The 20079-nt window shown below is 44.6% G+C and overlaps 1 protein-coding gene across 4 annotated transcripts in view; it reads right to left on the bottom strand.

Annotated features, from left to right (window-relative positions):
* Positions 1-20079, bottom strand: part of NDE1 (nudE neurodevelopment protein 1) — a 48681-nt gene that overhangs the window by 27092 nt on the left and 1510 nt on the right. For 3 of the 4 annotated variants that reach the window (XM_021698309.2, XM_021698310.1, XM_021698307.1), the window contains exons 2-4: positions 13743-13868; positions 12584-12737; positions 7074-7222 (exon numbers count right to left, since the gene is read on the bottom strand). In XM_021698309.2, the coding sequence (XP_021553984.1) occupies positions 7074-7222; positions 12584-12737; positions 13743-13825 (386 nt within the window). In that variant the 5' untranslated portion in view covers positions 13826-13868. The remainder of the gene's footprint in view (positions 1-7073; positions 7223-12583; positions 12738-13742; positions 13869-20079) is intronic. The other variant, XM_021698311.1, reaches the window with a different exon arrangement.

Raw genomic sequence — 20079 nt, 5'->3', positions numbered from 1 at the left:
TCAAATAAATAAATAAAATCCTTAAAAAAAAAAAAAAATCTGCGTGTAACTTTTGACTCCCAAAATTTAACTATGAATAGCCTACTATTGACCAAAAGCCTTATCAACAACATGAACAATTAGCACATATTTTGTATGCTATATATATTACACACTGTACAATAAAGCTAAAGAAAATGCTATTAGGGAAATTTGTAAGAGAAAATACATTCATAGTACTACTGCATTTATTGAAAAAAAAAAAAAAAATTCCACATGTGAGTGGACCCGCGCGGTTCAAACCTGTGTTGAGTCAACTGTTTGTACACTTGAATATTATGCAGCCTTAAAAAAAAAAAAAAGGAAATCTTGTAGCACGCTACAACAGGGGTGAATCTCAAGGACACTATGCTAAGGAAATAAGCCAGGCACACGAGGACAAATACTGTATGATTCCACTCCTGTAGAGTATCCAAAGTAGTGAAAATCAGAGAAAGCAAAAAGGGGATTACCAAGGGTCTGAGGGAGCATGGAGGAGGATTTAGTGTTTAGTGGGTGCAAGTTTCAATGCTGCAGGATGAGAAAGGTCTGGAGAGCTGTTGCACAATAATGTGAACACACTGAATGCTACTCAGATGTACACCTAAAAATGGTTTAGATGGGGGCGCCTGCGTGGCTCAGTCGGTTAAGAGTCTGCCTATGGCTCGGGTCATGATCCCAGGGTCATGGGATTGAGCCCCGCATAGGGTCGTGGGATTGAGCCCCGTATCAGGCTCCCTGCTCATCAGGGAGCCTACCTCTCCCTCTCCCTCTGCTTGTGCTTGTGCGTGCTCTCTCTCCCCCTCTCTGTCACATAAATAAATAAAATCTTTAAAAAATATTGGTTAAGATGGTGAATTTGATGTGTGTTTTTATCACAAGAAGTTTTCTTTAACATCTATGTAACAGTACTACATAGAAGAGTGAAATTAGATAAAATCAATTTTAATTTTTGTACAACTTTTCTGTACCTTAGCATTCATATGTTAAACAAAAAATAATCTTTAAGGAATGCATTTAATTTTTAGTTACTTCCAATGGCCCTGAGTCTTTCAAGGTTATCCCCTTCCTAAAAGTAAGTCATTTCGTTTTACAGATATACTGTGGAAGGACTTTAACAAGCAAATGGCTGGTAGGGATGAGAAATTACTCTTGAAGTAGGCGGTCAAATTTTCCAAATATAACTACTAAAATTTTACAATAAAATTGTCAGGTTTTTAATTTTTAAAAAAAATAAAACTTCAGTATTCCAGAACTTTATGCATTCTGTAATGATGATCTGGGCCTTGCCTTTACCTCATCTGATTTTAACACCGAATGATTCAGCATTTGGCCAAAATGTGAGTCCAATGCGCCTTTAATTTTAAAAAATGTAAAGCAATGTAAGAAAAAGAAGAAAAAGCAAGCATAGACTAACTGCTTTATAAACCTTAGACTGCACAATGCCCTCCCACCTGTAACTGATACATCTGACTACAGAGAAATCAAATAACTTTTGACAGTAACATATACAACAGACAAAGCTAGAAGACAAATCTAAATGCCAAATATTTTTAATTTCTATCACAAATCTATAACAATCTCCTAGAAATGAAAAACAACAACCCAACTTAAAGACAGGCAAAGATAGGGCGCCTGGGTGGCTCAGTTGGTTAAGCGACTGCCTTCGGCTCAGGTCATGATCCTGGAGTCCCGGGATCGAGTCCCGCATTGGGCTCCCTGCTCGGCAGGGAGTCTGCTTCTCCCTCTGACCCTCTTCCCTCTCATGCTCTCTGTCTCTCATTCTCTCTGTCTCAAATAAATAAATAAAATCTTTAAAAAAAAAAAAAAAGACAGGCAAAGATAAAGAGTTCATTAAAAAAGAAATAAAACAGTTCTTAAATTAGGAAAAGGAATCAACGTCACTCATAACTGAGAAATGTACCCATTGGTACTTACTAGACTGGCAGAAATCCGAGTTTTGAAAACCACTGTTAGTGAAAGCTATTTGGAAAAGAGGGATTTACATACGTAGCTGCCGGGAATGTAAAGTGATACAACCATATAAAGAACAAATGGGCAATAATATCAAAATCACATATGCATATATCCGTTGACCCAGCAATCTCACTTGGGGAAATTTATTCTACAGATAAACATCTGTGCAAGCAAAGTTTAGGATTCATCACAGCAATGTTTATCACTGCACAAGAATGCAAATGTAGCAGATATCCATCCACGGGGGCCGGACAAATAAATCATGATGTACTATACAACACCAACCATACAATAGAATATTATGCACTTGGGGGAAAAAAAAGAACAAAGAATGCTCTGTGTCCTGAAAGATCTCCAAGATCTACTGTTATATGAAAGAAGATGTTCAATAGTGTGTATAGAATGCTCTTTGTGGGGGATGGGAGAAGATGAATTTCTATTTTTATTTGCTTGAATTTGCATTAAAAACCTCTACTCTTGGGTGCCTGGGTGGCTCAGTTGGTTAAGCGACTGCCTTCGGCTCAGGTCATGATCCTGGAGTCCCGGGATTGAGTCCCGCATCGGGCTCCCTGCTCGGCAGGGAGTCTGCCTCTCCCTCTGACCCTCCTCCCTTCTCATGCTCTCTGTCTCTCATTCTCTCTGTCTCAAATAAATAAATAAATAAAAATCTTAAAAAAAAAAAACAAAACAAACAAACCTCTACTCTTTGTATATTACTTTGTAACCAGTCAATGTACTATTTCTTTGTGGTAGACTGCATTATTGGGCCTAATTCTTCACCCTCCCTACATCCACATCCTTGTTATGGCCTCAGTGTGAGTGGAATGTACTGTCCCATCTCTTGACTTGGACCACATGACTTGCTTTGATCAATGAAATACAGATGAAAACAATGGCATGCCAGTGGCTTGCAAACATACTACAAAGTCATGGTAATCGAGTCATTATGGTATTGGTATAGTAATTCACAAATTGTACACTGGACCAAAATAAAGAATCCAGAATGAGATCCCAGGATATGTTAGAGATTAACTTATGACAGAGATGGGTTAAATTCAGTGGAAAAAAATGAGTATTTAATAAATAGTACTGGTACAATTGACTATCTATGTACTGAAAATACAACTGGACCCATGTCTTGTACTAGGTAAATTTCAGGCAGATTAGAAGTATAAGTATAAAATAAATAATAAAAAATCTTACAAAAAAAAATTAAGAGAAGACATGCATAATCAAAGGATCAAGGAGATTTCCCTAGTGCAGTCTGGAAACACAGACTAAAAAAGGAGACAAAAACTGGATAACCTAAAAATGAAAATCATTTGTATGGAACATGATACCAGAGATAAAGGCAGAAGACCAGATTATTCTATGAAAAATATTTTCCGGGTGCCTGGGTGGCTCAGTTGGTTAAGTGACTGCCTTCGGCTCAGGTCATGATCCTGGAGTCCCGGGATCGAGTCCCGCATCGGGCTCCCTGCTCGGCGGGGAGTCTGCTTCTCCCTCTCCCACTCCCCATTTGTGTTCCCTCTCTCGCTGTGTCTTTCTCTGTCAAATAAATAAATAAAATCTTTAAAAAAAAAAAAAGAAAGAAAAATACTTTCCATGTAGGATAAAAGATTAGTGGAAAAATATACAAAGAGCTCTGAGATCCCACTTTTGATAATGATAAGGTGGCTTGTATCAGACCAAAGCTCTCATACAGATTACAACTACAAACTCTGGGTCAAACAACAATGGTCTGAAGGCACGGGCAATAATGGCAGCCAACACTTGGAAGAAAGAAACAGCAGCGGGTGAATGTTGCATCTCTGTTAATGTTTTGCCTACAGCTCCGTGATAGAAATCCATCACTAGTGCCAAATTCTCATCTAAACTCTTCCCACATCTCTGGCTAACCTCTGGACCATGCAAATGCTCAGCAGACTTGAAGCAGCCTGGTTAAGGCTAAAAGAATTAAACAGATTTCAGCTACTGCCCATGACGCGGAAACAGTTTGGAGTGTTAGTTCGTCCTAGTTAACAGACCAAAAAAAAAAAAAAAAAAAAAATCAAAAACAAAATCCATAGTTTGTGCCACACATCATTCATAATGTCCAGAATTCAAGATTACTCAACACGACACATGAAGAGCACAAAAAATGTGACCCAAACTCAGGAGAAAAGGCAATCACTGGAAATAGCCCTAAGATAACCTAGATGTTAGAATTAGCAGAAAAGAAAAGGACTTTAAAGTAGCTATTATAGCTATGCTCAAGGATATAAAGAGAGGAGCACCTGGGCGGCTCAGTCTGTTAAGTGTCTGACTCTTGATCTCGACTCAGGTCATGATCTCAGGGTTGTGAGATCAAGCCCCATGTTGGGCTCTGCACTCAGCGGAGAGTCTGCTTGGTATTCTCTCTCTGTTCATGAGCTCTAATAAATAAATCTTTAAAAAAAAAAAGGAAATTCAAAAAAAAATGGGGGGGTGCCTGGGTGGCTCAGTCGGTTAAGCACCTGCCTTTGGCTCAGGTCATGGTCCCAGGGTCCTGAGATAGAGCCCCGCATCAGGCTCCCTGCTCAGCAGAGAGCCTGCTTCTCCCTCTTTCTCTGTTCCTCCCCCTGCTTGTGCTCTCTCCCCCTCTGTCAAATAATTTTTTTTTTTTAAAAAAGGAAATTCTAGAACTGAAAATACAATCTCTAAAGACACTACTGGAATTTGTTTATCAGCCGATTGGAGAGGAGTCAGTGAACCTGAATCAGATCAACAGAAATTAACCAATTTGAAGAACCAAAAGAAAAAAAGATTGGGGGTAAAAAAAAAAAAAAAGGAAGAGGCTGTGTGACAATATCAAAAGGACTTTTTTTAAAATCTTTTTTTTTTTTTTTAAAGGTTTTATTTATTTATCTGAGAGAGAGAATGGGAGACAGAGAGCATGAGAGGGGGAGGGTCAGAGGGAGAAGCAGACTCCCCGCAGAGCAGGGAGCCCGATGCGGGACTCGATCCCGGGACTCCAGGATCATGACCTGAGCCAAAGGCAGTCGCTTAACCAACTGAGCCACCCAGGTGCCCCTCAAAAGGACTTAATGTGTGTGTAGTTGGTGTCCCAGAAGGACAGGAGAGAGGAAATGGGGCAGCACAAATCTCTGAGAAATAAGGACCAAAGTTAAATTTGGCAAAAAGAGAAATTTACAGACTAAAGCAGCCCAGCAAACCCCTATCAAGATAAATACATACAGGGGCTGGCTCAGTCGGTAGAGCAGCTGACTCCCGATCTCAGGATCATGAGTTCGAGCCCCACTTTGGGTGTAGAGATTATTTAAGGAAATGAAAAAATCAATTCTGGTTAAATCCAACAATTAAAAAAAAAAAGTTAAGTATATATAAAATCTAGCCACATCATAGACTGCTACAAACAAAAAGTCAAGAGAAAATCTGAGAGCAGCCGGAAAAAAAAATTACATACTGGGAAATAACCATTCAAATGACCACTAACTTCTGACCTGAACCAAGGAAACCAGAAGACAGTGGAACAATCCCCTGAAAGAAAACAAAACAAAACAAAACAAAAAAACAACTGTCAACCCAGAATCCTACATCCAGTGGACCTATCTTTCAAGAATGAAGGCAAAAGACACTTTCAGATAAACTAAAACAAGGAGACTTCATTGTGAACAGACCTGTGCTATAAGAATTCCTAAACGAAGTTCTTCAAGCTGAAGGGAGAGGGTACCAGAGGGAAACCCTGGTCCTCAGGAAGGAATGAACCAGAAATGGTACATATATGGGTAAATATAAAAGCCTATCTTTTTAACTCTCTTGATTTCTTTAAAATATACTTGGCTTTTATTTATTTATTTTTAAAGATTTTTATTTATTTATTTGAGAGCGAGAATGAGAGAGAGAGAGCACGAGAGGGGGCAGGGTCAGAGGGAGAAGCAGACTTCGCGCTGAGCAGGGAGCCCAACTTGGGACTCGATCCTGGGACTCCAGGATCATGACCTGAGCCAAAGGCAGCCGCTTAACCAACTGAGCCACCCAGGCGCCCTATACTTGGCTTTTTAAAGCAAAAATTATAGCAATGTATTGTGGAAACCACAGCATTTGTAGACATAATAGTATTAGGGGTATAGCATAGAGTTCAAGGATGATAAAAGTGAAACTATAAGATTGTAAGGCTGTTGCATTTTACATGCAGTAGTACAATGAAGTGTATGTTGTGATCCTAAAGCAACCAGTAAAAAATAATGCAGGGGATGGGGCACCTGGGTGGCTCAGTCAACTGAGCGTTTGACTTTTGATATCAGCTCAGGTCTTGATCTCAGGGTTTTGATTTCAAGCCCTGCACTGGGCTCCACGCCAGGTGTGGAGCCTACTTAAACTAGTAATAATAATATTATTAACAATAATGCAGGGGACTATGGGGGCAACACAAAGGTTCCATATCTTAACAAGAGCATGGGTCCCGTGAACGTATATGCAATTTGCCCAAAATGACGGAACTGTATGCTTAAAATCTGTGCATGCCACTATAAGCAATTTATATCTAATTTTTAAAGTGTTTTCATTAAAGAAAAAAGGGGGCCTGGCACAGAGTAGTTATTCAATAAATGTTAGTTATGATTGTTAGTATTCTGCTAAACAAGAGAACGTCAGTTTAAGAAATCCTGTTCTTGAGGTGCCTGGGTGACTCGATCAGTTAAGCATCTGCCTTTGGCTCAGGTCATAATCCCAGGATCCTGAGATCAAGCCCCATGTTGGGCTTCCTGCTCAGCAGGGAGTCTGCTTCTCCCTCTGCCTCTGTCCCTCTCCCCAGCTCGTGCTCACTCTCTCTTGAAAAAATAAAATCTTAAAAAAAAAAAAAGAACGAACGAAATCCTGTTCTTTGCACATGCTTACCTTAGGGCGGTATTTAGCACATGCTTGTCCTTCTGCCTGGCATGTTCTCACCTCATACCCTTCCCTGGATGATATCTCTGCATCCCCTGGTCTTAGCCCAAATGCTGCTTCCACTGGGAAGTACTGCCTTGGCCAAATGCATTCCCTGCCAATGGCCAAATGAATGCATTCCAAAACCTGTTCTCTCCTTCCGAACGTACCGTTTTGCTCTTTCCAAGTCATCATTTGCTTGCTCCAGCTCTCTGATGTATTTCTGAAGTTGATCCTTAATTGCTTTGGTCTGAGCAAGGTCATCCTCCAAGGCTGAGATCTGCCGGTAGCCTTCTGAGTGCTGCGTTTCAAACTTCTCCTGGAGGACAAAATCGACACTGAGTGTGTGATTTAATCTTCTGATGAGCTGTGTCTATCTCCCTTCCCTGTCATTTCCTTAAAATACTGAGGGATTAATCCTGGAACATATGCTCTCCTGTTGGAGTGGACACTATTGTTTTTAGCTTGTGAGTGTCTGACCCTCCCCGTGTGCACAGCTCGGCAGCACCCTGATTTCTTTAGGGGATTTAGCTCTCCCATATCATAGGATCTTTATGGGACCGGTCTTCACATCACACTAAGGAGGCTCCAGACATTCTCGTAGCCTCCCACCACAGCCAGGCCACAAGTCTAACCTCAGCCAGTAGAACCTTCTCTCCACAGATATGGACTCTGAAGCAAGTGAGGGCAGATGGCGAGAATGGGGGCCACCATTCAAAGTTGTTATGTCCCAAGTACCTCCCACCTCTTGGCCCACAAGCATCTTGCAGCCCGCCCCCTCCTGAACTTGGTCCCTGCAGCCTCTTAGTGTCAAGACCCCCAACAATCTTCAAAGGAATTATTTTGCTCAAGGTGTCCACAGCCATGGAAAGCCATATAAACCTCTCCAAGCCTCATCCACAAACAAGGGCAATACCAATCCACTTCATGTGACATCCCTGGATTACGCATCAGGAATCACAGTAACTTTGGTTGCTTGGGCCTCACCGTTAAGAGCAGGAAACCATGTACTTATTCTGACAACTGTTCTAACTTTGTGATCCAGGACACACCCCCTGCAGCATGGGGGAGTTAGAGAGGACTTTTGGACCTTTGGGGGAAGGAGGGAAGGAAGGAAGGAAACAAAAAAGCCCCACAACCTGTTATTAATCATCAAAAGAGCTTAGTGTGATCTGTGCTTTCCAAGGCAAGGACTAGTCAAATGACTTCACAATCTGTTGCTGCGCAATTTCAGCAGCTAACATTCATTGCGTGCTTACTCTGGACCAGCTTCTGGGCTCAAGATAGTTCTTACGTTGGCTCATTTAATGCTACTTCAGAGACGTGAACTGGGGCTACTTCATTAGCCCAAAGTCAACTGGTAGCAAATGACTGAGCCGATCCAATGTGGGCCCCTGGGGCTTGTGCTCATTAAACAACTATGCTTAACTGCCCTCAAACATTTCCTTCCGGGCCACAGAGGTATCGACCACACGTGCACACGCACACATACATTCTGCTTTGGCTACTCTTTCAAATCACCTTCCTTCACCAAACACCCTTACTGCTTTCCCTTCATCTACACACGAAAACACGTCCCACAGGAAAGGCCCAAAGTCTAATTAGAAAGTCTGAGGGGTGCCTGGCTGGCTCAGTTGGTAGAGGATGTGACTTTTTTTTTTTTTTTAAAGATTTTATTTATTTATTTGAGAGAGAGAATGAGATAGAGCACGAGAGGGGGAAGGGTCAGAGGGAGAAGCAGACTCCCCGCCGAGCAGGGAGCCCGATGCGGGACTCGATCCAGGGACTCCAGGATCATGACCTGAGCCGAAGGCAGTCGCTTAACCAACTGAGCCACCCAGGCGCCCTGAGGATGTGACTTTTAATCTCAGGGCTGTGAGTCCAAGGCCCACGTTGGGTGTGGAGATTACTTTAAAAATAAAATCTTAAAAACAAACAAACAAAAAAACAGGGTGCCTGTGGGGGCTCAGTCGGTCAAGCGGCTGCCTTCGGCTCAGGTCATGATCCTGGGGTCCTGGGATCGAGCCCCGCATCGGGCTCCCTGCTCGGCAGGGAGTCTGCTTCTCCTCCCTCTGCCTGCCGCTCTGCCTACTTGTATTCTCTCTGTCAAATAAATAAATAAAACCTTCAAAAAAAAAAAAAAAAGAAAAAGGAAACTTGAAAAACAGACACTCTCTTCTTTCCTCAGTCGAGCAAACAAAGGCATTGCTAGAAAACAGTTGGGATGCACGGGGAGAATGACATAATGGTACCTGGGCCAGAGAGGCGTGGTGAGAGCAGCGTGAGAAGAACTCCCACAGAACAAGCAAATCATTTACAGGGTGGCGACAGGGAGGGCATTCCACACCCTCATGCTGCTCCATCCCCTCTGATACTCCGTTTCCTGGCCATGAGCAGAGGAAGCAACTCCCCTCAGCCAAGGAGGGGCTGACCAAGCCCCACGCAAGGGCAAATTCCCAGGGCTGGCTCTGACAGCCTCACCCCCTTTATCTGGGTGCATCTCCAAACAAAACAGGAGCGCAAAGGATCCTACGTCATTAACCTCAATTCAAACCCAGGTTCCAAGATGATGCAGTTAACGGGCTTCTCCACCAGCATAAAGATGCAAAGGATGTCCTTTGAACTTGTGGACATGAAAAGCCATTGCTAAATATTGTGCTTTCATTTGGGGCTAATTATAATAAGCTGTCAGCTGATGGAGGCATCAACAGACTCTCTGTTTGATCCCTTATAGGCCTACAGGCCTTCTTATTCAACTTGTGATGAATAAGCCAGTTGTCAAGAAGTCTGACTCAGTTGAAAACATTTCTCTGGGATGACTGACAGATATTTGCTGGTGGCAGTTTTTTTTTTAAAGTAATCTGTACCCCAACGTGGGGCTCAAACTCACGACCCTGAGACCCCAAGTCACATGCTCCCATAACGGAGCCAGCCAGGTGCCCCAGTGGCAGTTCTATTTACCCGGGCATTTCTAGTTCTTCTTCTGCTTTACACTCCACACCTCAGGCATCTGTCAGGTGGTTGTCATGAAGGGTCTTCTGCAAGTTCAAAGGCTCAGTCTTGAAGCAGTTAATTACTTCATAATTGCTTGACAGGAGTCTGCCTCCAGGGAGGGCCTGGTCCCTCTCCCGACTATGGTTCACACCGCCGATTGTCCTTCCACACAGTGTCCCGTCCCTGAGTCCCCTTCAAGTTAAGCACCACGATTCCTCAGTGCCAGTGGCAGGGGTCGGGCTGCCCACAAAATGAGTGGCATGGACCAGGTGTAAGGATAAAGCAAAGGACACTTACCCCTCAGTGTCAGGGATGGAGGTGGGGGACAGTAGTGGGGACTGGGATGGGCTGGTGAACGCTTGCTCGGTCTCAGTAACCGCTGCCTGGCTTTTCACTGAAGAATGCAGGCCTGGCATGCTGATTCTCAAAGGAAGTCAGAAATCCAGACTTGTATACGAAGCCTCACAACTTTGAATATTGGTATTAAATACTTAAACACTAGGGGCGCCTGGGTGGCTTGGCTGGTTAAGCATCCAACTCTTGATTTTGGCTCAGGCCATGATCTCAGGGTCATGAGATCAAGCCCCATGTGGGGTTCTATATTCGGGGTGAAGTCAGCTTGAGATTCTCTCTCCCTCTCCCTTGGCCCCTCTCCCTGCTCACAAGTGAACTCTCTCTAAATAAAATCTTTAAAAAAACACTAAAGATATAAATTTTACTATCAAAAGAGTGAACTGTAAACAAACCCTCAACTCTAGTTAATAACAGCATGCTGAAGTATTTATAGGGAAGTGTATAGATGCCTGCAAGGCACTTTGAAATGCATCAGAAAGCTAGATTGATGGATGGATAGATATGTAATAAAAAACAAATATGGCCCCCCCCCAAAAAAATCAAGTATGGCAAAGGTTATAGGTAGAGCCTAGATGGTGGATATACAGGTGGTCACTGGAAAATTCTTTCAACCTCGCTGTGTGTTTGAAAACTGTCATGATAAAATGTTGAATAAAAACCACGGAAGACTAAGCAAAAAACATCAGTGGGCCAGACGGATCTGTAGATGCCCAGTGTGGGCTTTGCTGTCTACAATATGAAAAGCTTACACTCCACTGCTCAGCTTCTGAGGTCTTTGGGGATCTTTTCTCTGCCCCTCCCCATCCCTCAACCCCCAATCCATTTGTGGGTCCCACTTTTTCCTATGCGCTACTAAAGCCAGGATTCTCAAGTCTGCTTGACATCCATTCTTGTCTGTGTCTACGGAAGGTCCAGATTAACTATTCATTAACCCTTAAGCCCCAACCTGCTGGCTACGTGTGCACATGCACACACATACACGCACACACACACTCCCTTCACCTTCAAACATCAGCTCAAATCCCTCCCAGCTCCCCCGGGAAGCTGTCTCCAGCTCATGCAGACCCTTCTCTCAGAAGGATCTCTCGATCAGTACTATATAACTGAGCATCTTTTTCCTTAAGTGCTTTTGGGGTTAGGTTTGTCTTCCTCACAAAGCTTCCAGAGCTCTAGGAGCACATCTCCTTCCAGTATCCACCACACCTCGCCCTTGGTTCTTCCCCCCAGCAGCTCATCGAAATTTACATGCGGAGCTTTATTTTTAAAAATGAAGAGGCACCTGGGTGGCTCAGTCAGCTAAGCAGCTGACTCTTGATTTCAGTTCAGGTCATGATCTCCGGCTCTGCACTCAGCAGAGAGTCTGCTTCAGGATTCTCTCTCTCTCCCTCTGCCCCTCCCCGCTGCACGCGCTCTCTAAAATAAATAAGTAAAGCTTAAAAAAGAAAAGACATGCAGACATGCCTAGGTGCCCCCCAGACTTACTCAGATCAGGAATCTCAGGATGAGGGTGGGTTCAAGCCTGCCTGGCCGTGAGGGCTGAGCGCCGCAGTCTGCAGGGCACGGGCGAGTGCTTATCTGCTAAGCCCTACATAATGTCCAAAAGGCAGTCTTTACCCTTTGGACCAGTGGTGCTCCTGATACTTGGCAATGTCGACAGGTATTTCTGGTTCTCATAAATCTTTGGGGGGAGAGGGTGCCCCTGGCATCCAGTGGGTGGAGACCAGCGGTGCTGTTCAACACCCTACAATGCAAAACTCAGCCCCCACTGCAGAAAGTTACCGGACCTCAAAGGTCCACAGTGTCCAGGTTGAGGAACCTGCTCTAGACCGGCACTATCTAACAGAACTTTCTGTAATGATGGAAATATTCTCCACTTCTCTGTCCAATAACGATACCCACTAGAGATGTGGGGCTGTTGAGCAGATGAAATGTAGCTAGCACAAGGAAGGAATTACGTTTTTATCTTATTTTAATGAACTTAACTGTCAATTACCACACTGGACAGCCTAACCCTGGACTTTGTATAATCTAATGATCAGCAATCCGGTGACACTCCATACTACAAAAATGTCTACCTTTCACATGCCTGGTGGGGTTGTGATAGACAGCCAGGAATGACCGTGGGGACACATGTGTGATTCGCTTCTCACAGAGCTCCTCCCAATGGGGGCAAAAAAGATTTCCAACACCACTTCCACCCAGCAGGTCTTGAGGGAACAGGGAGCATGCCCAGGGCTGGCCAGGGGCCCCCTCACACAGCCGGGCTCGCTTTCCCAGGCACACACACACCACGCTGGAAGCCTGTCTGGACATGCTGTCCATGTCCTCTCACCTTGATGGTTTCCAGCTCCATGCGAAGGCGGTTATTTTCCGACAGGAGGTCCCTGTTCCTGGTTTCAATCTGTTGCAGCTGCGTCTCCAACTCAGCTTCATATTCGCGGCTTCCCTCCTGGAATTCTCGGAGCTCCTCTTGCGTGTTCTCTGCCCTACAGAAGTCCCAGACACATTAGGCAACCATTTACTGAGCACCTAGCCGTGCTGTGGAGGGTGATGCATGGATTAGCTTGTCAACCACCTTTCGAGGCAGAAACTAGGCTTACCCTCATTTTACAGGTAAGGCTGAGAGAAGATGTGACTTGTCTCAACGTCATGTGAGTCAGAAGCAGAGCTCACACCTGAATCCACGTCTGCCTGACTCCGAAGCCATTTCTCTACCAATTCACTCCCCGCTCATTCATTCAGCATATTTGGTTTTTGAACTCAATGTGGAGTAAATGCCCTTGGGACTGCGTACCCTCTGCAGATTTACTTGTAAGCAGGAATTGGATCTAATATAAACGTTTGCTCACCCCACCACTACAGTGGGTGCCTGGCCAACCCCAGACACCCAGTTCCAGGTCCTCAATCCTTAAAAGTCAAGCAACACTTTTTTTTAAATACTAAACCTGAGTTATCTTATAGTCAAATTAAGAATAAGAAAATTAGAGGGACTGGAATAAGACCTCCATGTGAAGAATGAGTCCATGAGAAATAAAAAGAAGCAATGTTGAACACACACACATACACACACACTACTACCAGATATGGACACTGAACCGCTGGTTTCACATTTAAAATTTGCAACAACCCATACTGTCAGGCACGGGGACTGACCAGATACGGCATCCCCAACTGATAAAACCCTTCCAGAAAATAGGGTGGGAAAGAGCACAGCGGTTTGCTCAGGACTGGAGGCTTTGACACTCACGTTCTAGCCCAGCTGCTTACTGGCTGGCGTGAACTCGGTGGGCAAGTTACTTGCCTTCCCTGAAGCTCAGTTCCTCATTTGTAAAATGGGGTGATAACTGTTTCCTCATGAGGCAGTTTTGAGATGTAACGGACAGAATGTGTGTCAAATCCTTTGTAGTGCTTGTAACCTCAGAAGCCCCAAACTGAATGGTAGCTGCCACCAGGATGGGAAGAAAAAGCAGGGTGGACTCGGGAAGACTGACCTCTGCTTGTAAGTCATAGCCAGATCTTTCCAGTAGTTAGCTTCTTCCTCCTCAGAGCTGAAAGTCTTTCCCGAGTCCTCCATGGTGAAAACAGAGCAAGAGGTCACTCTTCTTGTGGCATGGTGTCTAGGAGAGAAGGCTTTATAATTACTATCCATGTCTGGTTAAAGAGCTTTTTTTTAAGGGGGGGGGGGGGGGGGGCGGCGAGAGGAAGCTCCTGAGTTTTATGTTGGATTAATTGATAAAACATTGCCGAAAACTGAAACCAAACGCAGACAAAATACAGCCCACCCACATGTTACATTCCATGAATAGATAAAACTACCAAGATTTTATTCATTTCATGGGGGAGTGCGCAAGGAAAAAAAAAGGAGGGGAGGACATCTCTGGGGTTCTGGTTTTGACAGCTCGCGCCACCACCACCCCCATCACCAGAGATGAAGAACAGAAGGAAAGTCTTTAGGGCGAGAGGATAATGAGCCCAGTTTGGGATATTTCTAGTTTGACATGCCAGTGACACACCCAGAAGGAACAGCAGATCTGAAACTCTGGGGTGAACCCTGGCCTGATACAAATTTAAGAGTCCTGAGCCTGTAGCTGCTTCTTCCCTCTTTCTCGTGACGGAACTGCTCGAGAATCTAGTGAGTACTATTTATGGAACTCTGAGGAATGCCAATGTTTGACTGGTAGGCAAAGAAAGAAACAGTAATCTAAGGAGACAGGGGACAAATGAAGAGACAAGAACCAGAGAGTGAGCTGTCCTGGCAGTAGATAGGTGGTGTCAAGGGGAAAAGAAGGACCGGTCCACAGTATCCACGATACAACACAGAAACTAAGATTAGGACTGGAAAATACCCAGGAGACTTCGCGAAATGTCGGTCACTGGTGATGTGAGCAAGAATAGTTTCAACACAGTGGGGGGGGGGGGGGGAAGTTGGGCAGAGGAGTTACGAGGAGGTAAAGAAGAGGAAGTAGAGGAAATTTTGGAGAGCTGGGTGTGAGAAGCAGACAAAAGGGACAGTAGCTACAGGGCAGGGGGTGGGAATGGGGCCTTGGCTCTGAGGACTTGGAGAGATCCAGAGCAGAGGCTGGGGAACAGATCTCTATGAACAGCGGGCCATTTACAGACTCCCCGCTGATAGAGCCTTATTTAAGGCTCTGAGCTTGTCAAAAGTTCATCAGGAATCCAAATGAGATGTCTCCAAAGTCCCTTCCTTCCCTCAAGGGAGCTCACAATCGGGTGTCCTTAGGGACAAAAGAATGAACACAACTCCTCACTTTGCAAGGCATAACAAGCTGTATTGTTTTGTTTTGTTTGTTTTTTTAAGAGAGAGGGAGAGCTGGGGGGGGTGGTGAACAGAGGGACAGCATCTTTAGCAGGCTCCAGTTCAGAGCGCAGGGCTAGATCTCATGACCCTGAGATCACAACCTGAGCCGAAATCAAGAGTCAGACACTTAACTGACTGAGCCACCCAGGCGCCCCATAACAAGCTATATTTTTGACTACAAATATTAATCATTCAGCTAAATATGTTAGTGTTAACATGGACACAATCACCAACTTCTGGATCCCTGGTTAAAAAAAAAATCAAACAATTATATTCAAGCACAGCCTTTATTGATAACTAGATTTGTTAGTACCTATATTCACATCTTCTCTCTTTCCTAATTTCTCACCCTTCCCTCATTCAGAGACAACATGCGATGTGCCCCACCCATCCCCTTCTGGGGAACAGAGTTTCTCTGAAAGCTGGATGGAAGCACAGAAGCTGCAAAGAGTAGAAAGCTGTTCATTTGTTGATCTTTCTCCAGTCCAGCATTTCTTCTTCTAGCTTTCTGTAACACCACTCCAATCTTGGGGAAACTAACCCTACATTCATTCCATGTGATTCAGATGTACTTGACATCAGCATCTAGGAGGAGGCACAACACAGGAGGGATGCCTCCAGCATCAGTAACTGGCTCAGAGGTGGGCTGAACCCAAGCTGAGCCAATGACAGGGGTGGGCCTAACCCAAGCTGAGCCAATAACAGGATGGGTCTAACCCAAACTAGGCCAATGATTGGTTCAGGGGTGGCCCTAACCCAAGCTGAGCAAACCAGTGTCCAGGGCTTTTGCAGAGCCATCAGGAAAGACACTCTGGAAGGGTTAACTAACCTTATTGTGGTAATGGTTTCACAACATATTCGTTTATCAAACCATCATGTTATATACCTTAAACTTACACAATGTTCTATGTCAATTATATCTCCATAAAGCTAGGAAAAAAAAGAAAGAAAGAAACTCTTCCCACTAGGGTAAGATGGTAGGAGGTAAGCCTGGAGCTGCCAGTGACCATCCTTCCATCACAAGGGAGGAGTCTGCCAGAGAATGAAGTCAAAACAGAGGAAAGCAGAGCCAAGAGGTGGAGGCACTGGGTCCTGATGATCTCATTTGAACACCGGGATCCAGTCATACCTGATTTAAGGTTATGAGAGATAACCAACTCCCTTCCTTGACTATACCAGTTAGGGTTGGATGGCTGCCACAGAGGGTCCTAATTAAGGTAGGTAGTGAAAGATGTTGTTTGCTGAAAGTAAAAAGAATAGAACACCTAGAGTGTAAATAACAGCAATTAATATGACAATGGGTAAGGGTAAACTTAGGTGCGGTACTCCCTGCTCAAGTCTTAAGCTCTAATGAGCCCAAAACTCATCTAATATGAAGTCACCAAACCAGCCCCTATAGTGTCAAAAGCCCGTGCAACTGAGTGCCGTGTGACCATTATCTTATTGAAGACAGTCTCAACTGCATGGCACGAGAGTCCGTGTAGTAGGGCGAAACAGTTAGGAACTAAGAACAATGGATGTAGACTGGCTTTTCCTGCTGTTTGGGAAAATATCATATCCAATATTTAATGTAATTAGTTCCTGCCTATTTCTCTAACATTCCCCAACCCTACCCAACCCCCACATTAGCTTATGTTCAAGCCACATGGCCTTCTTTCCGTTCCTTTTTTTTTTTTTTTTAAGATTTTATTTATTTATTTGACAGAGAGAGACACAGCTAAAGAGGGAACACAAGCAGGGGGAGTGGGAGAGGGAGAAGCAGGCTTCCTGCGGAGCAGGGAGCCTGATACAGGGCTCGATCCCAGGACCCTGGGATCATGACCTGAGCTGAAGGCAGACGCTTAACGACTGAGCCACCCAGGCACCCCTTTCTTTCCGTTCCTTGAGCACAACACACTTGCTCCCCACCTCAGGGCCTTTGCACTTGCTGTTCTCTGCCTAGGTATCCTCCTTGTCATTCAGATCTCAGCTGAAATGTCTTCCCCAGAGAGACTTTATTTGAATAAACCACCAAATATCCTCTCTAGCCCTTCACTATTTATTAACCTCTGCTTTATTTCATCATTTTGAGTTTTGTTTTTAATCTTCCCCCACTGGAATGTCAATTGTTGAGCACAGGGGCCTTCTCCATCTTGCTTTTTTATCCCAATGCCTAGAACAGTGCCTGGCATGTAACAGGCACTAAATAAATGCTTGTGGAATGAATGAGCAAAAGGAAAGATAGAGATGGACCACTAGTAGGAAGGGGATGTGAGGTTAAGGAAAAGCAAGAAGCCATAAACCTCTGAAGACTAGTTTATGGTTGACCTCTGTACATCCCTAAGAGGCTGGTCAGGATGTGGGAAAACCCCACACTCCCTCAGCACCTGAGTGGCATCTCATTAGTGGAAAGTGGCAGGAGGAGAGAATACCTTGTTGGAAACTACCCCCTCTCCAGGTGTACATGATAAGGAGCATCTGATACTGTTCTTGGGGTTTAATGCTCACCCTGCATTCTTATGATAGGTGAGTTTTAGGAAAAAAAGCTTCCTAAATAAAACACGGCCAGTGAGGACTAAAACTTAATCCTCAGGAAAGAAACGAATTTGAGATGTTTTAGGAGGCACTTCCATTGCCCGAGAGGCTCTAATTACAACCGTGCTGATGGGAAGGTTCTGGTTTTGGACTTCAGGGCCAGGGAGTGGGGGTAGTGGTGGAAAGAAGCTAAGCAGAGACCTGAGCTCCTGTCACAGCCTGCACCATCCGTACCTCCTTCAACTAAAGGGCAAAAAACCACAGGCCTGGCATTTCAATCCAAAACCCCCCTGCATTTTATTTTTTTTTTCAAGATTTTATTTATTTATTTGAGAGAGAGAGAATGAGAGAGAGAGAGCACATGAGAGGGGGGAGGGTCAGAGGGACAAGCAGACTCCCTGCTGAGCAGGGAGCCCGATGCAGGACTCGATCCAGGGACTCCAGGATCATGACCTGAGCCGAAGGCAGTCGCTTAACCAACTGAGCCATCCAGGCGCCCAACCCCCCTGCATTTTAAAAACAACCTTTAGGGAAGAGGGAAAATATATTATAGACTAAGAAGTAACAGCCGAACTTCACTTTGTTCTGAGACAACAATCTTAAAAATGTACGCTTTTTCCTTTGCCATCTGAAAATGTCTCACAGTTCCAATGTGCATTATTCTTTGCCACATAAAGCAGGTAAGATGACTCAGACAGACTCCCTCTCCCTATCGAATGGAACCACTGCGTGCTGGGTGTTTAATAACTTATCTTCAATTTTATCCCCTTTAAGCCATTCGACTATTAAGAGTAAGTGAGACATCACTTGGGTTCTTAGAAGCAGAAGCTGGAGCCGAAACATTGCACGCCTTTGGCCACCTCCAGAGGTACAAGTGGACAGCAGAGGCAAATCAGACCCAAGTGCAAGTTGGGGGCAGGGAGTGACTGGAGGGTCTTTGAATTCAAGTTCATGGTCTCCTTGGGGTTGCAAAGAGACTGTTCAGAGGTCAGATTCACTCGTTTCATCTGGCCCCCAGTCTTTTCAAACACACTGTGACAGGCACGGGTCTCGGTATATACAACTCTGTACCCATGATCTTTATTTATTTATTTTTTAAAAAGATTTTATTTATTTGACAGAGAGAGACACAGTGAGAGAGGGAACACAAGCAGGGAGAGTGGGAGAGGGAGAAAGCAGGCTTCCCGCTGAGCAGGGAGCCCAATGTGAGGCTCGATCCCAGGACCCTAGGATCATGACCTGAGCCGAAGGCAGGCGCCCCTGTACCCACGATCTTAAAAATGGGCACTGCACGCCTTTCATTTGTGCTACAGGTGTCATATGCATTCGGCCTCTGTGCTTCTGCTCTCGCGCCCCAGGAGCTCTGTGGACAAACCTAATGGGCACCTCAAAAGTATATGCTACAGCAGGCAAGGAAGAACAAGCTGGGAGCACAAAGTTCAAAAAGTATGTATTCTCTATTTTGCATCACTTAGATCTCCCACCCCACCTTTGATTTCAAAACCCTAGAGAAAGCAGAGCACTCTCCTTTGGCTTTCCTCTGAGTGAAGAAAGCCAGCATAGCTGGTCAGGAGCAGCACACACGGAAAACAATCAAGAATTAACTCACCACCCTTCTCCACGCCAACCTCAATCCTTCCCAATCAAAACAAAGGGAAGAGCTGAAGGGAAATGGAGGGGACAGAAAGACACGGCCAAATGTCTGCATGGGCTTCCACAGCTTCTCGGTTATGACGCAGGCTCCGCATGTTGCAGAAGTGGCGTCACTGGGGCAAAACCAGTCAAGAGCCAGCAAGTCTGGCTTCTGCCTCTGTGCTTTCAAAGTCTGTAATGATCTTCCTACAAAAATACTTAGATAGACATGCAAGGACATATACTCAAGGGTGTATGCCATCATTCACCGATGTGGAAAATTGGGAGAAACTTAACTGTCAACAGAGGACTGATTTGGAAAATTACACAGTTGTTAAGAAGTATATGAGCTAATATAGAAGAAAGTTTATGATATGTTAAGAAAGGGTGCCAATTTTGTTTATAAAGGTATCTCTCGGGCACCTGGGTGGCTCAGTAGGTTAAACGTCTGCCTTGGGCTCAGGTCATGATCCCAGAATCCTGGGATTGAGCCTGGCATCAGGCTCCCTGCTCAGCGGGGGGCCTGCTTCTCCCTCTCCCTCGGGCTGCCACTCTCCCCACTTGTGCTCTTTGTGTCAAATAAATAAATAAAATCTTAAAAAAAAAAAGATGCTAGGCAAAGATTTTTTTTTCCGTCTGTGATTTCCCTCTCCTCCAACCCTTCTTGAACATTTCCAAACACCTTCTAAGGGCCAAAGCAGTGCTGGGAGAGGCAGAGAGAAAGCACCTACATCAGTACTAGGTGCAAAAACAGTCCTAGCTGCTGACACAAACTTTCTGTATGCAGGCCCACTCATGTTAGGAAATTATCTGGTAAGGAAAGGGAGTGTAATCTCTCTGGGCTCACAAGTTTTAAGGCAAAA

Source organism: Neomonachus schauinslandi, chromosome 5, assembly GCF_002201575.2.
Source record: "Neomonachus schauinslandi chromosome 5, ASM220157v2, whole genome shotgun sequence".
Taxonomy (NCBI): Eukaryota; Metazoa; Chordata; class Mammalia; order Carnivora; family Phocidae; genus Neomonachus; species Neomonachus schauinslandi.
Note: the sequence above shows the minus strand (reverse complement) of the source record. Positions and strands in the feature narration are given on the sequence as shown.